The 21,484-nt window shown below is 32.0% G+C and overlaps 2 protein-coding genes across 21 annotated transcripts in view; both read right to left on the bottom strand.

The window, feature by feature from the left end:
- Positions 1-2,377: 2,377 nt before the first annotated feature.
- On the bottom strand, positions 2,378-14,220 carry LOC115884094. 4 transcript variants are annotated; one of them, XM_030902579.1, is made up of 5 exons: positions 14,068-14,220; positions 13,622-13,979; positions 12,396-12,508; positions 4,864-4,998; positions 2,378-4,005 (listed from the first exon to the last, which is right to left on the bottom strand). In XM_030902579.1, exons 3-5 carry the CDS (start codon positions 12,505-12,507, stop codon positions 3,833-3,835), a joined length of 420 nt encoding a protein of 139 aa, XP_030758439.1. In that variant the 5' UTR covers position 12,508; positions 13,622-13,979; positions 14,068-14,220; the 3' UTR covers positions 2,378-3,832. The 4 variants fall into 4 exon arrangements, with proteins under 4 accessions (XP_030758439.1, XP_030758441.1, XP_030758440.1 ...); XM_030902581.1 differs by having other exon boundaries at positions 4,864-4,983; XM_030902580.1 differs by having other exon boundaries at positions 13,807-13,979.
- Positions 14,221-20,384: 6,164 nt separating this feature from the next.
- Positions 20,385-21,484, bottom strand: part of LOC115884078 — a 97,024-nt gene continuing 95,924 nt past the window's right edge. For 15 of the 17 annotated variants that reach the window (XR_004050496.1, XM_030902555.1, XM_030902546.1 and 12 more), the window contains exon 3: positions 20,400-21,258. Coding sequence is in view for 16 of the 17 variants with exons in the window: in XM_030902555.1 (XP_030758415.1) it covers positions 21,104-21,258 (155 nt within the window). In the remaining variant the exon portion in view is untranslated. Of the gene's footprint in view, positions 21,259-21,484 lie in introns of all 17 variants that reach the window. The other 2 variants (XM_030902540.1, XM_030902541.1) reach the window with 1 other exon arrangement.

Here is a 21,484-nt window from a genome sequence, read left to right as displayed (position 1 = left end):
TCATCTTCTTGACCCTGACAGAAGACGAGTGAAGGCGAGACCTTGTAGTGTCGTGACCAAGGAATTGCACCAAGACACATAACGATGCCGGACGGTTACTGTTAGTCATACTAGTTACTGTTCGTCATACCAGGCACCCTCTACTGACTGTTTTCATGTCTCGCGGGTAGAGGGTGTGGGGGGGGAGGGTCTTGGATTAACTGCCTGGGCCATGAGGAGACAACCTCACCAAAAACCTAAATCCTACGATAGCGGGACTAGGCCAAAGGGATGCGTGGCTTGATAGAGACTAGCCATTACTGGCCTCAACCTTGGGGCATCAGTATTTACCCCAGGCCCATTGTATTTACCCCTTACTTCTGCATGCGGGGCTCAGTAGAAGTGGACCGACTATCCCTAGCGACTCGTGGGAACACTATGAAATCTAGTATTAAAAACACCACCGGTGAAGCTGTGGGGAAGCCCCCTAGCGACGCTGGGAACATTACAAACGAAAGTTCCAAGGGACAAATCCAAAGGAAACTACAGGAGGGGCGCCTTGGGATCATCCTCCACAAGTGGCACACAAGCCTTCTCTAGCAAAAGTCGGGATCGAGCCTACCTCTAGACCCAATAAGGGACATAAGCTACCGTTTCGTCTACCCGGCCTGGGTCATTGCCGCTATTGCTGGACAAGTGAAAATGGGGGTGCTGCCAAAGGATTTCCCAGAGGTTGCTTTGACCACCGACCAGCAAACGTCTATACTGGACGAAGTAGTGGCGATCGGATCGCAACACAACGATCTACAAAATGTGGGTCAGCTGCGTTTTGCGGGGATACACTTTCGGGTGGGCATGATCCTCATAGATTGTGTATCTCAAGAATCGGCGAATTGGTTGGTGGAAATCTCACCTAAGCTTAAAAATTGGGAAGGGAGAAACTATCCCTAAAGGGGCGGCTATAACGGCCTTTCTGTCGAGGAGCAAGGGGAAAGAAATGTAAGGACATCGAGTTGGCGAGTCATCAACTCGAGGGAGGAGGGTCATGGTCAGGTCCTCAGAATAGGAATTGACCTCAAATCCAAGGAGGCAATAGACAAAGAGGGACATATGCTCTATTATAAATACGGGACAACACCGGTATCAGGTCTAAGGAGACAAGGAGAGACCAAGTTAAAGAGGTGGAGAAAATGGAGACAGGCCTCCAGGCTCCACCTCACGGGTTCCTCAGCCGGAGGCAAGCTCCTCGACTGTGAAGAGCGGCACGGAGGGCCAAACTTCAACCGTGGAAGGGTGTGTACCCTTGGAGGAAGAACTGTTATCAGGGGAGGATGGGAAATACTCTGTCCCCTCTACAACAGGGGTATGATGGGTTATAGATTGTGTGATGACTCAAGGAAGGGGGGCGCAATAGATCTTTAAGGTCGCAGTGATTAACCTCCCCTCTTACTCATTCTACATTCTTACATAATTCTGTGTATTCTATTCTGTTTATGCTGCTCTCGATTTTCATTTTTCTTTTTTTCTTCAGAAATGTTTTTATCTCATCAGCGAGTTTATTATTTTTGTTACGCTGCTTTGTGGGCCCCTTATTTCTTTCACACACTTTAGTAGAGTTTCCATGAGCTTTTATGTGTTTGTTCCTTCTTCAGGCAACATATGCTATCCAGCAGCTGTTCATATTCACTGGATCTTTCTTTTGGTGTGTTGGTGTTTACTCTAATTGTTGTTGGTTTCTTGATCAATTTTAGTTTTTCTAGTCTGATCAATTTTAGTCTTTCTAGAATAGTAAGTATTTCACATTTATTTATTACATTTCATATAACTTTATGGTTTAGATTTTAGATAATATAACCTTTTTGGAAGTTCCTTATTGAAACTTTTACAATAAATGACGATGTAGGAATAATGAGTAAAGTTAGTGCCAAAAAATAGAATCTTCATATTATACTTCAAAACTATAACAAATTTAATTTTCTATATAAAGTAAGAATAGTTTTTATGTTTCTTCAAAAGGTACATTTTATTAACATACATTGGTATACGAATTATGTTTTAATATTTGCTTTAAATTCATACGCTTTTAAACTTATTTAATTCAGATATAAAATAGACTAAATAATCAATTAATTTAAACTGAAAAATGATTTGATTGTGATAAATGATTTTTCTTTTAATGGAATCTTATAAAAGACCTCTTTGGTGTTTGATGTCATTAAGATAAATATAATCTTACTCAAAAATTTGACCTTAAAATTATACATTATCGTAATTTCATTAATTAGGCTGTTAACGTAATTAGACATAATTAAATAAATTAAATCTATAATATTTATTCTTTAAACAGTCTGATAATAATATGTAATATATTTATCCAAAATACAAAATTACCGACACATAGCATTCAAATATTATTTATTAATTTAGAAATCAATATTACAAGGAATTGTATGAATCATATTAATATACTTTTTTTACATTACTTAATGAATTATATTATCACATATAAAAAAATTAAATCAAGAAAACAAATCATTATTATTAAACATAATTTTTAATCTCTTTAAGTACAGCCACAAACTAACTTTAGTAATAAGTAAGTCTGTGGTAAAGCTTTCATTTATACAGTATGTTTCCAAATATGTACTGTTTATAGAACAACAAAGTTATATTTCGTTGTAGGCTTCCTTCAATTTAAAAATAATTAACATTCTGGTATTCACAGGCCATCATTTTGTTGTTATTTGTTATGTCGTATAAGTCTCTGATGTGATCTATGAAATGAAGATCGCTGTCATTTTATATGTAAATTTATATGGGAAATGTAATCGATCGTCATTTCTCAGCCAACTTTTTTTTTCGATCATATTACGGTATTAGTAGATAGCATAATAGTAGATAACATATATACACCATTTTTCTGTAAATAAAGTTATTGTTTAATCAGTAAAGTAATGTTTTTCAATATCACATTTATGTTTCTAGAATTTTCTAATATTGATATTTTTTAGGAATTTAACATTTTCACGAGCCGTTACTGTATGGGATGGTAAATATTAAATATGACCTAAAATATAAATTAACCCAATTTCTAACATATTGATTGCATTGTTATCCCTTTTAATATTGCAAATTAATTCGATTTATTTTAAATCAAATAAAAAACGGTTGCTTTTAAAAGGGAATATTGTACTCGAGGATATTTTGTGAATATTATAATTAGATAAATTATTTAAAAATGTTTCGTTTAATAGTGTGTAGACAGTTACATGGTAACTGGACTAAAAAAATCAACGATTAGATATATAAAAACTGTTTAATTTTTGCTTCTATGTGTTTTTTATATCAAATTTTGCTTATGCCACTAAAGAATTGATAGAAAAAAAACTTTTAAACAAAAATGATAAACAAAATGACAGACAACTACTGTCTTTGTCATTAAATTCTCTCTTTGTACTGATTGTAATTATTATTAATCGACTCTGAAGATTTTTTTAAATGTAAATTGTGTTATATCACTGTAATGGAAATTTGATGTAGATTATAGGTATTCTATTAGATAATAATAACAGGTTAAATCAATTAAGGTACCTATTCTATTGAAACAAAGGCCCACCTGGTATATAAATAATTGAGACACGTGGTATATAAAACCAATAAAGACATATTAAAATAATTATTTACATAGAATATGATTAGTCAAAAGAGTATAAGGGTAATCATATGAAAATTAATATGCTCCCAAAAAAATTAAATATAGTAGGTAAAGTTATTTTCATTGAACCACGTCTTTAACTTATATTTTTTATACGATAACTTAGTTAATTCAAAAATATTTTAAGTTAAAAATTGTTTATCGATTTGTTGATGTTTCACTGGTACTACTGGCGATAGTGATGGTATACGGTGGGGGTGCTGAAATTTCCACTGTCCTATTTGCTGTTGTATTTTCATTATCAGCTTGAGGTTGTCCAACCTGGATTTTTACTATGTCTTCATATTTTGGAGGCGGTTCTATGTGATATTCTAAAAACATTTTTTAAATTACTATTTTTGTGTATGGTACAGCTAAAAAAACTAAGTGATAGATGATACCGGGTGTTTCTCAAAAGTGGCTCACCTCTATAACTTTATTATTTTTTCAGATAAAAAAATTAAATTTGGTATGTTAGTATATGATATAAATTAGGATTGTTCGACGTATTTAATTGTTTTCGGTCACTTCCTATTTCACCGGAAATTACTACAACTTTTAATTTTTAAATGACATTCTCGGTATGTTTTTTACTTGATCCGATAGAAAATGACATTCTGAATAGAATGCTATGCCAATTTTTGACATTTTCAATTAAAAAAAAATAGCATTTTAAATTTCAATTTAGGGTGTTATGACCATAGATGTAACAATTCGGCTCGAAATAGCAAGTGTGTGGTACCAAATTTTTCGTAAAAAAATGTCTTTTCTAATTATGCCAATGAACCACCGTCGTTCTATTTGAAAATATTGCATTATGATTAAAAATACGATTTGTCATCTTTTAACCGGCCAGGACAAGACACGAAAAAAGTTAGAGGATTAAATATATTTTTCCAAGGCTCCTTGATTAAAAATGTGTGTCTTTAACACAGCCATGATACTCTAGATTGAAATTTAAAATACGATTTTTTTGACCGAAACTGTCAAAAGTTGACATATGATATGTCATTCTATTCAGAGTGTTAATTTCTATCGAATAAGGTAAAAATACCGGGATACCATCTAAAAATTGTAAAAGTTGTAGTCATTTCTGATTGACCACTGATAGACAGAATCTTTCATCAGTTTTAAATACTTATTGAACTTCTTTATTTATTTTTTATGTAACGTTGATATGATTTATTTACCTGTATAAGGTGGTGGACCTCCAGGCAAGATACCTCCTTCGTATCCAAAATCAGGATAGTCGAATGATCCATCAGAGCTGCGTTGTGATCTTTGGAGCTCCCTTCTACGAGCAATTCTTTCTGCAAAAAATCGACCTAAATTATACATTATGTATACTGTACGAATAAAAAAATACCGGCTTTTAGACACTTAGAAATGACTCTCGATAAAATTTTATATGTAACTGACCCCAACCGCAAGCAAATATGGCACCTAGCACAATCCTATAGGTCAGATTTGAATTTTAAACCAATTAAACTCCGAGTGTCATACGCGAGTATGGAATGTAAGATAGTGCCATATGCACTTACGGAATGTACCTAGTAGTTATGAAGCAGCCAGAGCTCATATATAGGTAGGTATATTTTAGACATTACTATTAACGCTCTGTTATAGAGCATTCCAACCAAAACCAAACCAACCCCACCAAATAGCTAACCTAACCAAAGCAATCAACCCCATCAAATAACCATTTTAACCAACGCAACTAACTCCACTAAATAATCAATCTAACCCCACCAAAAAGAGTGAAACCAACGCAATCCGTATTTTGATTGCTATTAAATATTTGCAGCTTTTTTTTTAAATAAAAATAGTTGTAAAAAAAATAAAAAAGCTATGGCGGCGGCGTGAGATTTGAACCACGAAGCTCTCGTTCACGAAGTGATGACCTCAGTCACGGAGCCACAGCTACTCTTGCAGGATTGGCTATAGGCAGGCGTTACTTTCTGCTGGAAGCATAACTACCAGGTACATTCCATAAGTGCATATGGCACTGCCTTACATTCCATACTCGCGTATGGCACTCGGAGTTTAATTGGTTTAAAATTCAAATCTGACCAATGGGATTGTGCCGTATACATGTACGGAATGTATAAATGTCAACCGCAACAGTAACCTTATACAATCAAAGAGCAACTTGATGCCATCTTTCTCAATTACCTCAATTATACGCTATATCTATGTTAAAACTTCTATATACTCTCCTAATTAAAATAATTCTAACATAATTTCATATAACAGAAATTATTGTTTATCTTGCATGATTATCGCATTCTATTATGATGATATTTGATCATAAAACATTATAATCACATTTTGTCTGTCTTAAATTTCAAATTAGATTGACTTTATTGATATTATATTATATATTTTATTCATGTTACTTTGTCAAAATTTTCTAATCGGTCATGTAATTCAATAAATATTTGGTTAAATTGAATGTGGTAGACAATGAATCAGTACTTAAACTAAAAGAATTTCGTACTTCCATTGTCTTTATTTATTTTTGATTAACAGAACGTTTCAACAAAAATAAATAAAGACAATGCAAGTTCGAAATTCTTTTAGTTTCATTTTGATAAATTATATAGGTCTATAAATATTTAGGAAAAAGATAACAAACAAGACTGATCAATGTCATTCATAGGTTTAAAATATTCTGCGGTGCTGTAAAAAAAATACAAAAATGGAAACAAAAGAGTCGGTGGCTACAAATTTTTAGAATGGTGGAAAACTTTTCTAAACAGAAGCAAACAAAACAGTAGTAAAACACTCGCCAAAATTTACTATAGACCTGATAGGTACAGACAGGATAACTGTGTTAACTGTAGTGGGAGCAGAGTAAACCTTATGTTGCATTCATCGACCTAACAAAAGTTTGCGACTTTGTAAACAGAGATGCACTGTGGGAAATTATGCAAAAGTTTGGGGTACCGAACAAATTTCTTACAGTGTGTAAAAGGCTCCATAACAACAACAATTCGAGAGTGTCACATCATGGATCACTAAGCGATCCCTTCCTGACAAATACAGGTTTTAGGCAGGGATGTGTGTTAGCTCCTCTCCTGTTCAACATATTCATTGCTCTCTATTATAGGAGACAGCAAACTGCAGGAAAGAGGAATGGGTGTTAGATACAGGTATGCCGGCGTTCTGTTCAACATAAAAAACTTAGGGTAAAAATACGTATAATATTCATCACAGAACTTCAATACGCTGATGATTGCGCTCTAGTTGCAAAAACGTTAGAGCAATTAGAAGCAATTCTGAACACGTATACCTGGGCATACGAGACTTTGACGCCTTAAGGTAGGATGTTTTACTTTCCGACACTGCGACATGCGATAACGACGTGCGATAAACTGTGGCGACGCGGATTGCGGGTTTGCGACAAACGTGTTTTCTTACCATGCGACACTTCAGTTCAGCAGGTCGTTCGAAGCAGTGTAGTTTATTAAGACGAACGCTATTCGTCGTAATATTGCTGTGGTCTTTTGCTTTATGACGAAGAAGAAGAAAATTTAGCTCTACTACTTCACGCTCCTGAACCTTTTCAGAAACATTCTGGCCTATACTGCGAGATATTTTTCCATGCGTTGTCTTTGGTCACCTTATGCTTATATGAGTTTCTTTTCATCTCCCAGAGAAATGGAAATGTACGTACACAATCTACTAAACGTTCGTCGAAGTCATCATCTCATGTTTGTGACATGACAGAAAAAAAAAACAAATAATTTAACCGCCAAAAATTCCAAATAGACCGACGCCGATGCGGTGGATGCTACAAAAGTACTAGCTGCGATGTCGTTCAGAAAAGATTTTATTTTTCTCGACGACGCGGACGTGCCGTAGCGACATCTGCGATGCCGCCATGTCGCTGTCGCAAGTCGATAGGTTAAGCAACATAGTAATTTGATTAGTGCTAGATTAAATTTACGGTACACCGCAGTGTCGCACATCGTTGTCGCATATCGCAGTGTCGGAAAGTAAAACATCCTACCTTTAGCTGAACATTGATAAAACTAAAATCATGTGCGCTCCCCCGGAAAATCATAACAGTGCTATAAAAATCGGAAAAGAACTACTGGAATATGTAGCGGAATTCAATTATCTTTGCAGTTTGATTTCGGAAATGGCAAATGTCGACTCTGAAATTTAGCACAGACTTAGCAGCGCCTCAAGACCATTCTGGAAATGAAAAGACAGGGTTTTCTACATGAGGAATCATGATCATCAATCATGATCATCTCAATGACTTGAGCCCAAAAACAAAACTTACAGTGTATTGAGCAATAATAATCCCTACCATGTTATATGGAAGCGAAACCTGGCTACCGTACCGCCGACACATGAACGCATTAAACAAGTTTCAACAGAGACACCTTAGATAACTGTTAAGAATCAAATGGTACTTCCGCTGAAGTTATGATTACTAAATCCCGCTTAAGATGAGCTGGCCGCGTATGTAGGATGCAAGAAAACTACCTATCGAAATCTCTTCTTTACGGTGAGCTTGTAGAGGGTAAGAGAAAACCGGGTGGACAACTCAAAAGATTCAAAAGGGGATAAGCATGCAGAATCAGTGGGAGGAAGTAGCGCACAATAGAACGCAAAGGAGAACAATTGTAAACTCAGTTAACAACGACAACCAAAAGGTAAGAAGGCAACAGAGTAATGAGATTTTTGAATGTCCGGAGTGTGGAAGAGAGATAACATCATGTATCGGGCTTTTCAGTCACAGAAAAGCTCATGAAAGCACACGCCTTGCGTAACCATCTTCTAATGCGTGTCAAATACTAATAGTAAGTGGGTCTACTAACAGAGTATTGCAGGTGCAGTAAAAGTTTAACGCTGGTGACACTAACAGCTAAAACCATGTACAGATTTAATCAATTAGATGTAGGAACGACAGAAGATTTTTTTAAAGTCGTCGGATTTCAAAAACCTTCAATATTTAAAATAATGTTTGTTTTAAACATACTTCCTTTTAGCAATACCATCACTTTTCGCCACATTCCAAATTTATCTTATCAGGTGTTTATTTATAATATGGACAAAAATATTTTTGAAGGGACATAAATAAAGAAACCAACATAAAAATTGACCATACTTAGTAGTTATATTTGCTTAAGGTGAAAACTGTTGATATTCTGATTTAGATTTTTACTAAATATGCCACGCTGAAAATATTTGTCTGAGGATGTTCGCGAAAAAATAATCAACGCACATCGGAATGGTATGGTGTACGCCGGCAAATGGACATAAGTACATTGTTTAATTTGCATAGGTCTGTCATTAGCAAAATGATTTTTAATTTCAAAACTCGAAATTCCTTAAATACTCTTAAAAAAAGTGGTCAGCCAAGGAAAACAACGATTGAAATTGAAATGATAATTTAAAAAGTCGCCTTAACTAATCCGCATAAATCGGCAAATCAAGTTTTGATGGACCTGGTGTCAATATAAGCTCTAAGACCATCCAAAGAAGGCTAAGGGAAGCAGGATCATTTAGCAGAAGAGCAGCCAAAAAAATACTCAAGAACCAGAAGGCCCGACTTACATTTACAAAAAAATATTTGCATTGGTCGACGAATGACTGGAAAAAGGTCCTGTTTTCAGATGAAAGCAAATTCAATATATTTGGATCCTATGGCATATCGTGGATATATCGCCCAGAAGGGAATGGATTCTAAGCCAGTCCGATAGTCTGGCAAATGTGTAGTGTTTGTACTAAGCGTTAATTGATAAAGATCTATATGGGAAATTTTGTTCCAAAGCATAAAACTAGAGGACGCTCAACCTCAGCGTGGTGCAAATACTGAGCATAACTTCTTCTTAAGGTGCCGTGCAGATTCCTGCGTAGGCGTTCATCTTTTTCTTCCTCATCAAATTGTTCTGTTAACTGCCGCGACTTGGAGTGCTTGGAAGTCCTGTATGCCTGTCCAATGACGAATATTTCTCAGCCAGGATAGCTTCCTTTGTCCTATCCCCCTTTTGCCCCCCTCTATTTTACCCTGGAGAATCAGACGCTGAAAGTAATAGCGTTCTCCACGTAGTATGTGTCCCAAATAGGCTATTTTCCTCTTCTTGATGATTTCGAAGAGTTCACGTTGTTCCAGACCAGCTCTTCTGAGAATGTCTTCATTCCTAACACGGTCGACCCAGGGCACTCTTAGTATTCGTCGTAGGGTCCACATTTCGAAGGCTTCAATTCGGTTTATTGTTGCTACCTTCAGTGTCCATGCTTCCACACCATATAACAAAACGGACCAGACATAGCACTTCACCATTCTGTATCTAAGGCCGAAGTTCAAATTCCTATCTGTGAGAAATCTTCGCAGTCTCAGAAAAGTAGATCTTGGTTGTTCGATCCTGCATTTGATCTCCTGATCCGGATCCCACGTTTGGTTAACCATGCATCCCAAATATTTAAATTGTGTGACCCGCTTGATGACCTCTCCATTTAAGTAAATTATGGTGTTCGGAATATTGTTTCTGCCAATAAACAAACATAAATAAATAACAGCCATAAATTTAGTTTTTGTAGTATTTATGTTTAAACCCAGTCGTTGACTTTCACTGTTAACCTTATTTAGAAGGATTTGGAGATCATTTGCATTGTCTGCCAATATCACTGTGTCATCCGCATATCGGATATTATTAATTGGAATACCATTTATTTTCAAACCAATGGGACAATCGGAGATTGACTCAGTGAATGCTCTTTCCACATATAAATTGAACAACATTGGAGATAGAATACACCCTTGCCTTACCCCCTTTTTTATTTCAAAAGCTTCTGTTACTCCCACGCTATGTATACGAATTTCAGCTTTTTGGTTCAGATAAAAATTACAGGTGAGCCTTATATCTTTTCCATCAAGTCCCAAGTCTCTGAGGTATGATATAAGGAGGTTATGTTTAACGTTATCGAACGTCTTTTCATAGTCTATAAAGCACATGAAGACATCTTTTCTCTGATCTTGGCAATTCTGTACTAAAGTTCGAAGACTGAATATGGCTTCTCTAGTACCAAAGCCGTACTTAAATCCAAATTGACTTTTTCCACTTACTTCCTCACATTTTTTGTAGAGTCTTGTATGCAGTACCCGTAAAAGAGCTTAAGAAAGTGGCTCATTAGACTAATAAGACGATACTCTTTACACGAAGTTGCGTTACTTGACTTGGGCAGCGTGATAAACGGAGAACGAAGCCAGTCTTCAGGGATGTGACCGGTGTCATAGATGTTATTGAAAAGCTGTACTATAGTTTTTAAGTTTTGTTCATTAATTAAGTGGAACGTTTCCGAATACATATCATCAGGCCCTGGAGTTTTGTCGTTTTTCATTAATCTAATCGCATGAATAATTTCACTTTTCAATATGCTTGGTCCTGATGGCATGGGAATCTCAGTTGCAGGGTTTTCTGATCTTTCGTCGTTGAGAAGATTAATGGTATAATTTCTCTATCTTTTTCTCCAAGTTTGCAATAGTTCTTCTGTTTACGTTATAATTTTATTTTTATCAGTTTAATTAGGGTTATTGATTTATTATGGTGTAACCCAACTATCTCTTTCACTTTCTTGTGAAGATGGAAACTGTCTCCAAGGTGACTGAGATTTTCGGCCTCTATACATCTCTCCTTCAACCATGTCTCTTTTGCCGTTCTTATTTTATTACGAATTTTTCTTTGCATAGATTTATATTCGTTGTGATTATTCTGGATTTTAAATTGTCTTCGTTGTTCCATCGTTTTTAGAATATCTTCACTCATCCACTCGTTTTTCGCTGTTGTTCGATTAGCCGTGAGGAGATTTTCATTTGTGTTCTTGAAAGCTTGCTTAATGCCCAGCCAATGTTTCTCAATGTCATTTGTACTGACAATACTTTCCAATTCTCTGAGCATAACACAGGCAATGAAATCAAAGTCCACCGCACCAGTGAAGGCGCTTCTGGACCTTTTGCTTCTTCTCATTGTGATCCAAGCGGATCACTCTATTGACAGCAAAGTGCATTGTTTTCGGGGAAAAGGACTGAAACAGATTCCATTGAAGGACCTCTACTCCAAATGAGATTGGAACCAAATGATCAATCTTTAGCACTACCACAAACTATTTGAGGTAACTAAAAATATTTCAACACCGGCCCGCAACTTCCTCACTACGTCACTGTTAGTCGGTATTTTAACTGATATAACTGGATTATGATATAATGTGTTCCAGTATAACCAGTGACAGTGTATTGAAACAATTTAAATCTTAGATCAGAAGATACTTTTATGATGAGTTTATTTCATTATTATACAGAGTGAGTTTTAAATAAGTGCAAATATTTTTAGAGGTAGTATATTTTCACCCCAGAAACACGCCTATGAAGCTTTTTTCGCGATTTTTTTTGGAAAATTTGGAATTTTTTGTATTTTTTTGAAAAATTTTTAAATTTTTATTTAAAAAACTTAATATCTTGATAACATAGGTAGTAGATTAAATTTACACGAAAGGCAACCCAGAAAAAATCCAGTGGTTCTCAAAATTTAAGCAAAAAATATTTTTTCTTTAATATTCAAATTAAAATATCTCAGTTATTTTGGTCTTATTTCATAAACGGTAAAGAGAAAATAAGTTTCTTTTGTCGGGATCTACCAGCCTGATATTCGCACCTATTTAAGACTTACCCTGTATATTTAACTAAGTTTTATTCAATTTAACTCACCAGCTATTAGTCTTTCTCTGTCATAAGTCTGTTTAATTTTTTGCAACAGTCCACAAAAGGACACCAGAAAAATGAAAATCAGAGCTGCCAACAATATAAATTCGAAAGCCATGCTAAAATAAAATTATTTGTTTAATAAACAATGTATCATGTATCAACGATATTAAAAACATTAATACTAGTACAAGTATAGAAGTATAGTATATGATATAATATCATAAAGTTGTTGTAAACTGTAAGCCTGTAAGCACTAATAAGCAGTCTGATTATCACAATTTTAATTTGTAAGGCGTGAAATGCATTAAGTAAATATTTTGCTTCAACATTTCCGGAGAAAAATTCTTATATTCTACAATTTAAAAGAAAATCATAAACACATTATTTTTTAATAACTAGCATTTAAAATTTGAAATTATATATTCTTTTAGAGTAATCTATTAATTTTTTCATCAAATACATATTTTAATTGCCATTAATTAATAACAAAGTTTACAAAAATTGTAAACTTTGTTATTATCTACTCTTAGATTTGTAACGACTAGTTTATCTGAGTGCTATAAATTTATATTTTCTTTTTAATGAGTGTTGACACTATACCTATTTTGGATACCAATAAAACACACCTTTATTTTGAAAAGATGATTACTAAAAATTGGAGTTGTCATCTGATAAATCTCAAAAAAGAAAAATATTTTCTTTATTATATCTGCTTAGGACAAATTCAATAGAATAATCAATTTAAACAAAGAGAAACTACAATTAATATATTATGAGTAGTCAGTATGGAATATTTTGTATTATACGGCAAAATTATATTAATTGATCAGATGTAAAAAGATATCATTTTCAAGACGCCTAATGGATCTTGTAAAGAATAAAAATAGAAGAAACGTATTTTAATTTTTTAATAGTTATTTTCTGCCCATGGAATAAGGGAAAATTTCGACAGAAGAAAATGAAAAAATGGCAGAAAATCTAATTTACCTGTAAATTAAAATGACAGACATCACCTGTCAAGAACTTCTTGTTGGAAAGACTTTAAAGTCGTTTAGCGCATTTTAAAATATTCATATTATGTTGGTATCTATATATTTCTCTTATCTATGTTCAAAATATTTACTTCATGTTATTTTCTGTGAAATTAAGTTTCACTATAAGTATGTATTTAATACGCTTCTGGCACAAAGAAATGACACAAAAATTGAAAATGATGCTGATCTACTCACGTTTTGATAAGTTTTCACAAAAACACCGTAGCCTTACACAATTTAGGCATATTTTTAGGCAAAACCAATTGTTACAACAATGTTGGTAATCTTTAACTTGTACTGTATAACTACTATTTTAGGTAACTTTCAAATGAACTAATGTTTATATAAAACAAAAGTATCTAAATAAATGTTTCATTTACCTTATGGCTTCTCATAATTCAGTTTTTAATATCGATTTTTTACAATTCCTTATGATAAGATAATATTTGCCGATATGACGTAGATACCTATCGATATAATAACAATCCAAAATATATTAATTAATGGCACATATATTGAGTACAAGTACCAGCAATATCGTAAATGCGCAAGTCTGAAAAATATAAACGAAAATTTCAGGAGGTTATATTATTTAATGCACAGTTCTCGTATGTATTTTAATAATAATATCTAATACTTACAATAATTCAGTTACATTTTAATAATAATTACTAGTTTTCACCTATTTTGTTTACAGAAACTAAAATTTATAGGGTTTAACCCATACTTATTACAATTATTAATGCTATTTTTATATGCGCTCTTTATTGCAAAATGTGTATATCATTATTGGTTTCGTGTTAACTCCTTGAAAAATTTAATATTACACATGTATTGTTTAAAATGTTTAAACAATGATATGTAGACTCGCATCCTTTAAGCTTGAGTACATAAATCTGCGTACTTTATCACGTATAGTTTATCACATGAAAATTTACTAAATTTCTTTTTTGAGAAAATGTATTCTTCGTTGATGTTTATCAAAATTATTCTTTTTTTATTGCCCAAGCTAAAGAAAAAGTGGGAAATAAATTTTTATTTATAATATTATCTTTGTAATTTCTCCTAACTATAATTTTTTTAATAATATTATTTTTTTCTGGTATTTTTCTGTGGCGTCCTTTATTGTATATCAAATAATATGTGATGGTTTGGTAGTTTCAGTATACTGATTATTTCAATACCTCATCAAAAGTATTTGAAATACAAGTTACAAGATAGTTCTAAACAAAGTTTTTGCGATATCAATTACAAAATACTTTTTTAGAAGTATTTGAAATACTAGATATAAAATAAGTGTTTTTCAAATACTTTTTTTAAAATAAAATAATTTCTGAAAGAAAACTATTTTTTATATTTAAAGTTCTTTAGCTTATTCCATTAATAATAATTATGAACAAGAATCGTGTATATCTGGGAGTCTTTTATCACTTAAATATTGCAGTTTGTATGTGATATTGTTTGTTTCTAACCAGCGAGAGCGGTGCTGCCAGTACATAGACCCCATGTTGTAGCTACTTGCAACAGAGAAATCAGAGTCCTCTAAAAACATGTAATAAGATTGGTATTTTGTCTTTCTATTGACATATTCATCATTATTGTTTGTCCAATTTGTTTTTCATACTACTACATACATTTATTAATTTTACGTGTTTCAGTCAGAAAATATCTTCGGCATGTTCTTTAATTGACTTTGGCACACACGGCACACATTTCATTTGAAAGAACGAAATGGGTACTTTTCTTTCCATTTATTAATACTAGATACAAAAGAATAAAAATGTTATTTTTAAAAAGTTTATTTTGTTCTATTTTAGGTTTAACGGATTTTGTTGTTCGTCTACAGATATTTCATCACACCTAATAAATGTGGATATTATATTTGGTTTATATTATGATTGAATGTATTAAAGTAAAAAATATGCACAGGTAATATTTAGTAAAAGTACTTTAGCAAACTAAGTATTTACAAAATACAAAAATAGTAAAAAATATATATGTTGGAGGCAGATGACGAATATTAGATATATAGCGATTATAATTAAATATACCTACCTATATCCACAAAGTTACGCGGAAGAGTTTTGATTGCATTGGTTTCAACATCTATGCTGAGAGGGTGTTAATCTTTTGTTGTTATATTATACCAAAAAAGATTAACCCCCTGGCAAGTTTAGTATGGACAAATCGCCATATGTTTATGATGAAAAAAATAATTAATAATTATTTTTAATTAATAATTAATAAATTAAATAAATAATTAAAAAGTATTTCATATGGGTAATTAAAAGGTATTTCATTGGTTGATGAAACGGAGTTGTATTTTTTTCCCTAGGCATCGATCATCAGGATTATTAGCCATATACAACTCCTTGTTGTTAACAATTTAATGCAATTACAAGGATCTATCTCAATATCCTCAAGGGGTTCACTCTTACAAGGACAATTCAAAATTTAAAAATCTACATTGACATAAACATTTCAAATCGAGTGACAAAAAAATCAAAAAACTAAACACAAAAAATAGAGGAACATAAAACAAACAACAAGAAAAATACGCAACATCCACATCACAGTTGGATTAGAGTATCACAGGCAAGTATCACAGTTGGTGGTATATATTAATATCTTTCATAAATTTCAAAATATTTTTAATTTTTTCTTCTTCAATTAAATTTTCACGAATTTCACCACGTATAGCGAATCTATTTTTTTCTACCGTATATTGAGAATATTCACATATAATGTGAGTTACTGTCAACTCACAGACTATGGACATTGGAGGTATTTCTCTATTAAGCAGACGAAGAGAAAAGAGAAAATACGTACTTTTACCTTATAATATCTGTATTTCAAATACTTGTATTTGAAATAAGTCACATCTCTGATCTCTGTTTACAACACATCAAGATAAAGGTATAATATTGATAATATTAATATAAATAAATAGGTATATAATAATTTTTTTAAACACTTTCCATATTAAAAAAAATATAATATAAATATTTTAATTAAATGTGTTTTTTACTCTGTTATTTTTATTAATTTGATGGCTTACCAATTTGTTGTCGATATGGTGAAGGCGTTTTAAATATAATAATACAATTGGATAACGGACACTGTAGATCTGTTATTAGGTATATTATTTTTATATTCTTAAACTAATTACAGTACCTTATGATCGAAAAAAACGGTGTCCATTTGGCTGGGAAATGAGGATCGATGACATTTTCCATATAAATTTACATTTAAAATGACTGCGATCTTCATTTCATAGCCATCGCTGACGCCGTTTTATTTTCGATCATACGGTATTAAATATAGCAAAATAGCTTATGAGTAAAAGCTTTATTTCATATATATTTTTTTAAATATTAAATAACCATTCATTTTAAAAAATTCTAAATATAGAATTTTTATTTTGTTATTATGGTGAAGGTTTAAATTTTAATAAACCGAAAAGTAGTTGTAGAGAAAAGTAAAAAATACTGGAACATTAATAATTTTATTAATATTCTATTGTAATTATAATATTATTTATTATCTTTCAGTTTGCGGTTTAAAGAAAGGTAAAAAAAAACTATTTGATAGAGTTCATATTTGCACTTGCTGAAGTCCTTAAATATTCATATATTATGTTATATTAATATTAATATTTATAAGTTATATTTACTTAATAATACAGGAATTCCTCGTTTTTACGCGGCATTTTTATACGCTGTTTCGCATATATGTATGTATACGCGTTTGCACTTATGACATCAGTAACCCATTTTACGCAGTTCACTTATACGCGGTTTTATCATTATTAAATAGAAACTGTTTATATGCATGTAACCACAAAACTAAGTTATGTTGTCAGTGATGTAACTCAATACAAGAACAAATCAATAAGTTGTCAAGTAATATACGAGAAATGACCACATACCAGAAATGACAATATAAATATTGACTACATATGCTTAGAAATTGTCCCACGTGAAAGTGCTGTGTATGTGTATCAGATATGAAATTAACGAAATCGTTGATTTAGCAAAGTCCTTGCCTTGAGAGAATTTAATGTTTTGGATGAGAAAGATGTAAAACACATACTTGAATCACGTATTGTTGTTCATACTGAAAAAGAACTAAAAGAATTGGAGCATTATAATGAAACCAAGAGATGAAGAGGTATTGCTGATACCGGTTACCACAAGGGTTAACACTGAAAACTCTACACAAATGTCTTACTGTAATATGGTATGAAAAAAAACCGCCATCCAGTTTTCTTGGAAATGACGATTGTTTACATTCTTCATATAATTTTACATATAAAATGCCAGCGATATTCATTTCATAGCCATCGTTCACACCGTTTTTTTTAATTAAACTTTTGAAACCACCCTGTGAAAATCAAACAAGAGATCTTTGCGGCATTGGCACTATATATTTTATTTAGGTATGTGTTTGCATTTATTTGTTGATGCATATATATTTTTATAAATAAACAAAAGTTGTTATCGTGGGAAACATAATAAAAAAGAAGAATGAAATTATTGGGCAACCTACAGTAAGATTAGCCACGAAACGTAGTCGTATTTTAGCCATGTTTCGTGGCTAATCTTACTGTAGGTTGCCCAATAATTTCATTCTTATTTTTATAAATATTACAGGTATCTATGTTCACATTAGTAAGATTTATTATTCAGCTATATATTTTTTGGTTTTGTGGTACTATGTATTTTTTGTCTTTTTAAAATTTTTATCTTGATCATATATATTTTTATAAATATTACAGGTATCTATGTTCACATTAGTAAGATTTATTATTCAGCTATATATTTTTTAGTTTTGTGGTACTATCCATTTTATACTACATTAACCATATGTACTACATATCCATTTTTTGACGCAGTAAGCGTTGCAAAGAAAACACGGTATTACTAGGCAATTGCAGCAAGACTTGCAGAAGGTTAGAAATACCCGAATTTGTATCCAGTCACATAGAAATTCTCTTAAACAATATGAAATAAGGGCTAGTATAGCATCTGTGTGCAAGTTCACCTCCGATATCTAGAGAGCGCCAAAATTGCGCCACTCCATTTTAGAAGGGATCACGCTGATTAGGGAATAGACAATAATTAAGCAAATTAATTTTTTACCGACGAATTATGGTAGTGCTCTGATCGACTAATTCCATTTTACCGACCTGATGGCGAGCGCTATATGCCCAGTGCAATATCAGGTTTATCTCAAATTTCAATGGCAGTTGATTATGGTCTATGGTGGTATATGATGGACATCAGGGCGCACAGATCTTGTAAAGATTAATCAACAAACATTGACTGCAGAGCATTATTTAAGTCTATACTTCGTTAGGATTGTTTCTCAGTATCTTGATGACGTCGAAATCTAGTTGAGAAATTCCAGTGATGAGTTCATGTGTGGTACGCATGTAGTATCGCCCTAAATTCATTAGAGCATGTATGAGACTAGATGGAGACTAAAGAGAAAATGTTGGGGCGTGATCACAAAACGGTGCCAGGAGATCTTCAAGAACTGAACAATGCTTTAAGAGAAGAATAGAATAACTTCAGCGCATATACAGAGCAGGATTGTATCTGCAACTTAGTTGAATGCCTACTCAACAGAATGTGTAAAGTTATTAGAGCTAAAGGTGGTTAAACGCACTATTGATTTTGTTTTCTTTTTGATCTTGTAACCATAAAATTGCTTTTGTTAAACTGAAATTAATTTTTAATATACATTTCATTTTATTATTTAAGCTATTTTATTAGTTTTCTCAAATATTTATCTACATATATTCATAAAAATAGCAAGTTAAGAAAAAACTAAAAATTTAAGTAAAGATTATTGACTGCATCCTAACTTAAATTTTGAGTTTATATTCATAAATATAAACGGCATAAACTTCAAAATAGCTTCACAGAGTGTTTAAAAATAATATAACGAACTAAAAATATCCAGCGGCATAATAATAAATTAATTGTGCCATACTTTTTATCCGCAGCGTATTTACAAGTTGTTTTCGAGGAATGGGTAACCTCCGCGTAAGACAAGAGGCTTATGTATACTTAATTTTTTAATTTTTTAAACTAATCAAATATACATTAGTTTATAAATAACTGTTACTTGTTATACAAAACCTGTATAACTGCTATTATAGGTATCTATTTATATATTTTTTATATTTTGCATGCTGCAATCACAATGGTATCTAGTTCTTTATTAATGGATAATAGTAGTGTAATATGATATATTCTTGACAAAATGATGAAGATTATTAATACTACAAATTTGTATTTTAAGATAAAAAAATGTAAAAATTAATTGTGCTTTTATATTTCACTAGCTCTGTACAGCTTTTTAATCCAGACTTATATAGTACAAAATAACACCACAAATAAATCAGTAACACACTATGTTTTGGTACTTTGGAAAATTTTTGTTTTGGTAAAGCTTTTATAGAACATTTCAAAATTCCACGTTTTAAAACGTCAATATTTATAAATTATTTATAATATCGAAGTAATAAATATCTTATAAGATAAATTTAAAATTTACAGCACTAATAAAGTATTTTATTTAACAATATATTATTTTAAGTGTTAGGAATTGTTCACTAGTACCTTTATTTATTTTTTTTTTATTTATTTTAAAATTTTAAAAACAAAATAATTTAAAAAAATAATTTATTTTAAAATCTTTATCAACAAAGTTACCCTGCACATTGATTTATACATTTTTTATACAATATGATCGAAAAAAAGGCGTTAGCGATGGCTATGAAATGAGGATCGCTGTTATTTTATATGTAAAATTATCTGGGGAATGTCATGAATCGTTTTTCCAAGCTTTACGCCGATTTTTTTTCGATCATACGGTATATTCTAAGCATTATATTTTTATTATTATTGACTTACTTTGAAAAAATAAAACAAATTGTCATATACATATCTTATTTTCTTTATTGCATAAATAAATTCTTGAGATTTTTCTGGATCTTTATAGTTTTGAATATCACAACAAAATGCGAATAAAGTTAATATAAATTTTACTAATCACTATATGTAATTAATGGTAGAAAATACGCTTATATAAATATTATGTACACTAAATACATTTTAATATAATTATTACAGTTTAAACAGCGCTAAGATACACTAAACGGCAAAGAAATACATGAGGAATGCACTTGAACAGTTGTACGACAGCAATACACTTAATATAATATATGTACACATATATCAGTACCTACAGGAAATTGTTACAGTAATACATTACGGTAGCATTTACTCTTCGCGTGCATACCTCTTGAGTTTGTGCATCTTAGTCTTTAATAAACTTTACATTAATCATTCTTCCTCATTCACACGCGCTCACTTTCGACATTTTTACGTTATATATGTTATATTAATATCTCAGTTGGAATATAGATAAACAGGAGGTAAAAAAAATATATTATTAATTTTTCTATACATAATTATGTATATATGAATATCACAAAAACTGTTAGAACATTCTGATAGTAACTGAAAATATATAATAATACTATAAAGTAATTTTGACAACCTTTAGTTTTGCTTGACGACAATTTCTTTATTGTCTCTAGAACAAGAACTCTAAGTTCTTATTTTTTTAATATCGAATTTTAAAACATAATTTTTAAACTTAATACTATTCAGTCGTTCGATTTGGTACAGCAGGCTGTACAACAGTCACAGAGGAACTGCTACTTGCTTGGTGCACGCCTGCCTGTTCTGCTCGCAGAGTTTCCATCGAATTGTTTTGGGCCATTGCGATTTTGATGGCTTCTTCATATGATGGAGGAGCTGAAAGAAAGAAGAAATGTTAGAACCAGATTACAGCTAGAAAATAAGGCTCTATTTAGTAGATATTTAAATTAAGAAAGTAACGTAACAGTATATTACACGCCAAGTAGTTGAGTGACGGACACTTGACCAGTTGCATTACTGTCTCGAAATTTTTGTTAATGTCTCGACAATAAGTGTGGGTTTAGATTGGTTGTAGAAAAATATCGTCGGAAAGTAAACCAAA

Source organism: Sitophilus oryzae, unplaced genomic scaffold, assembly GCF_002938485.1.
Source record: "Sitophilus oryzae breed Bouriz unplaced genomic scaffold, Soryzae_2.0 scaffold_2014_pilon_pilon, whole genome shotgun sequence".
NCBI lineage: Eukaryota > Metazoa > Arthropoda > Insecta > Coleoptera > Curculionidae > Sitophilus > Sitophilus oryzae.
The sequence above is the reverse complement of the archived record's forward strand: the minus strand, read 5'-3'. Positions and strand labels throughout refer to the sequence as shown.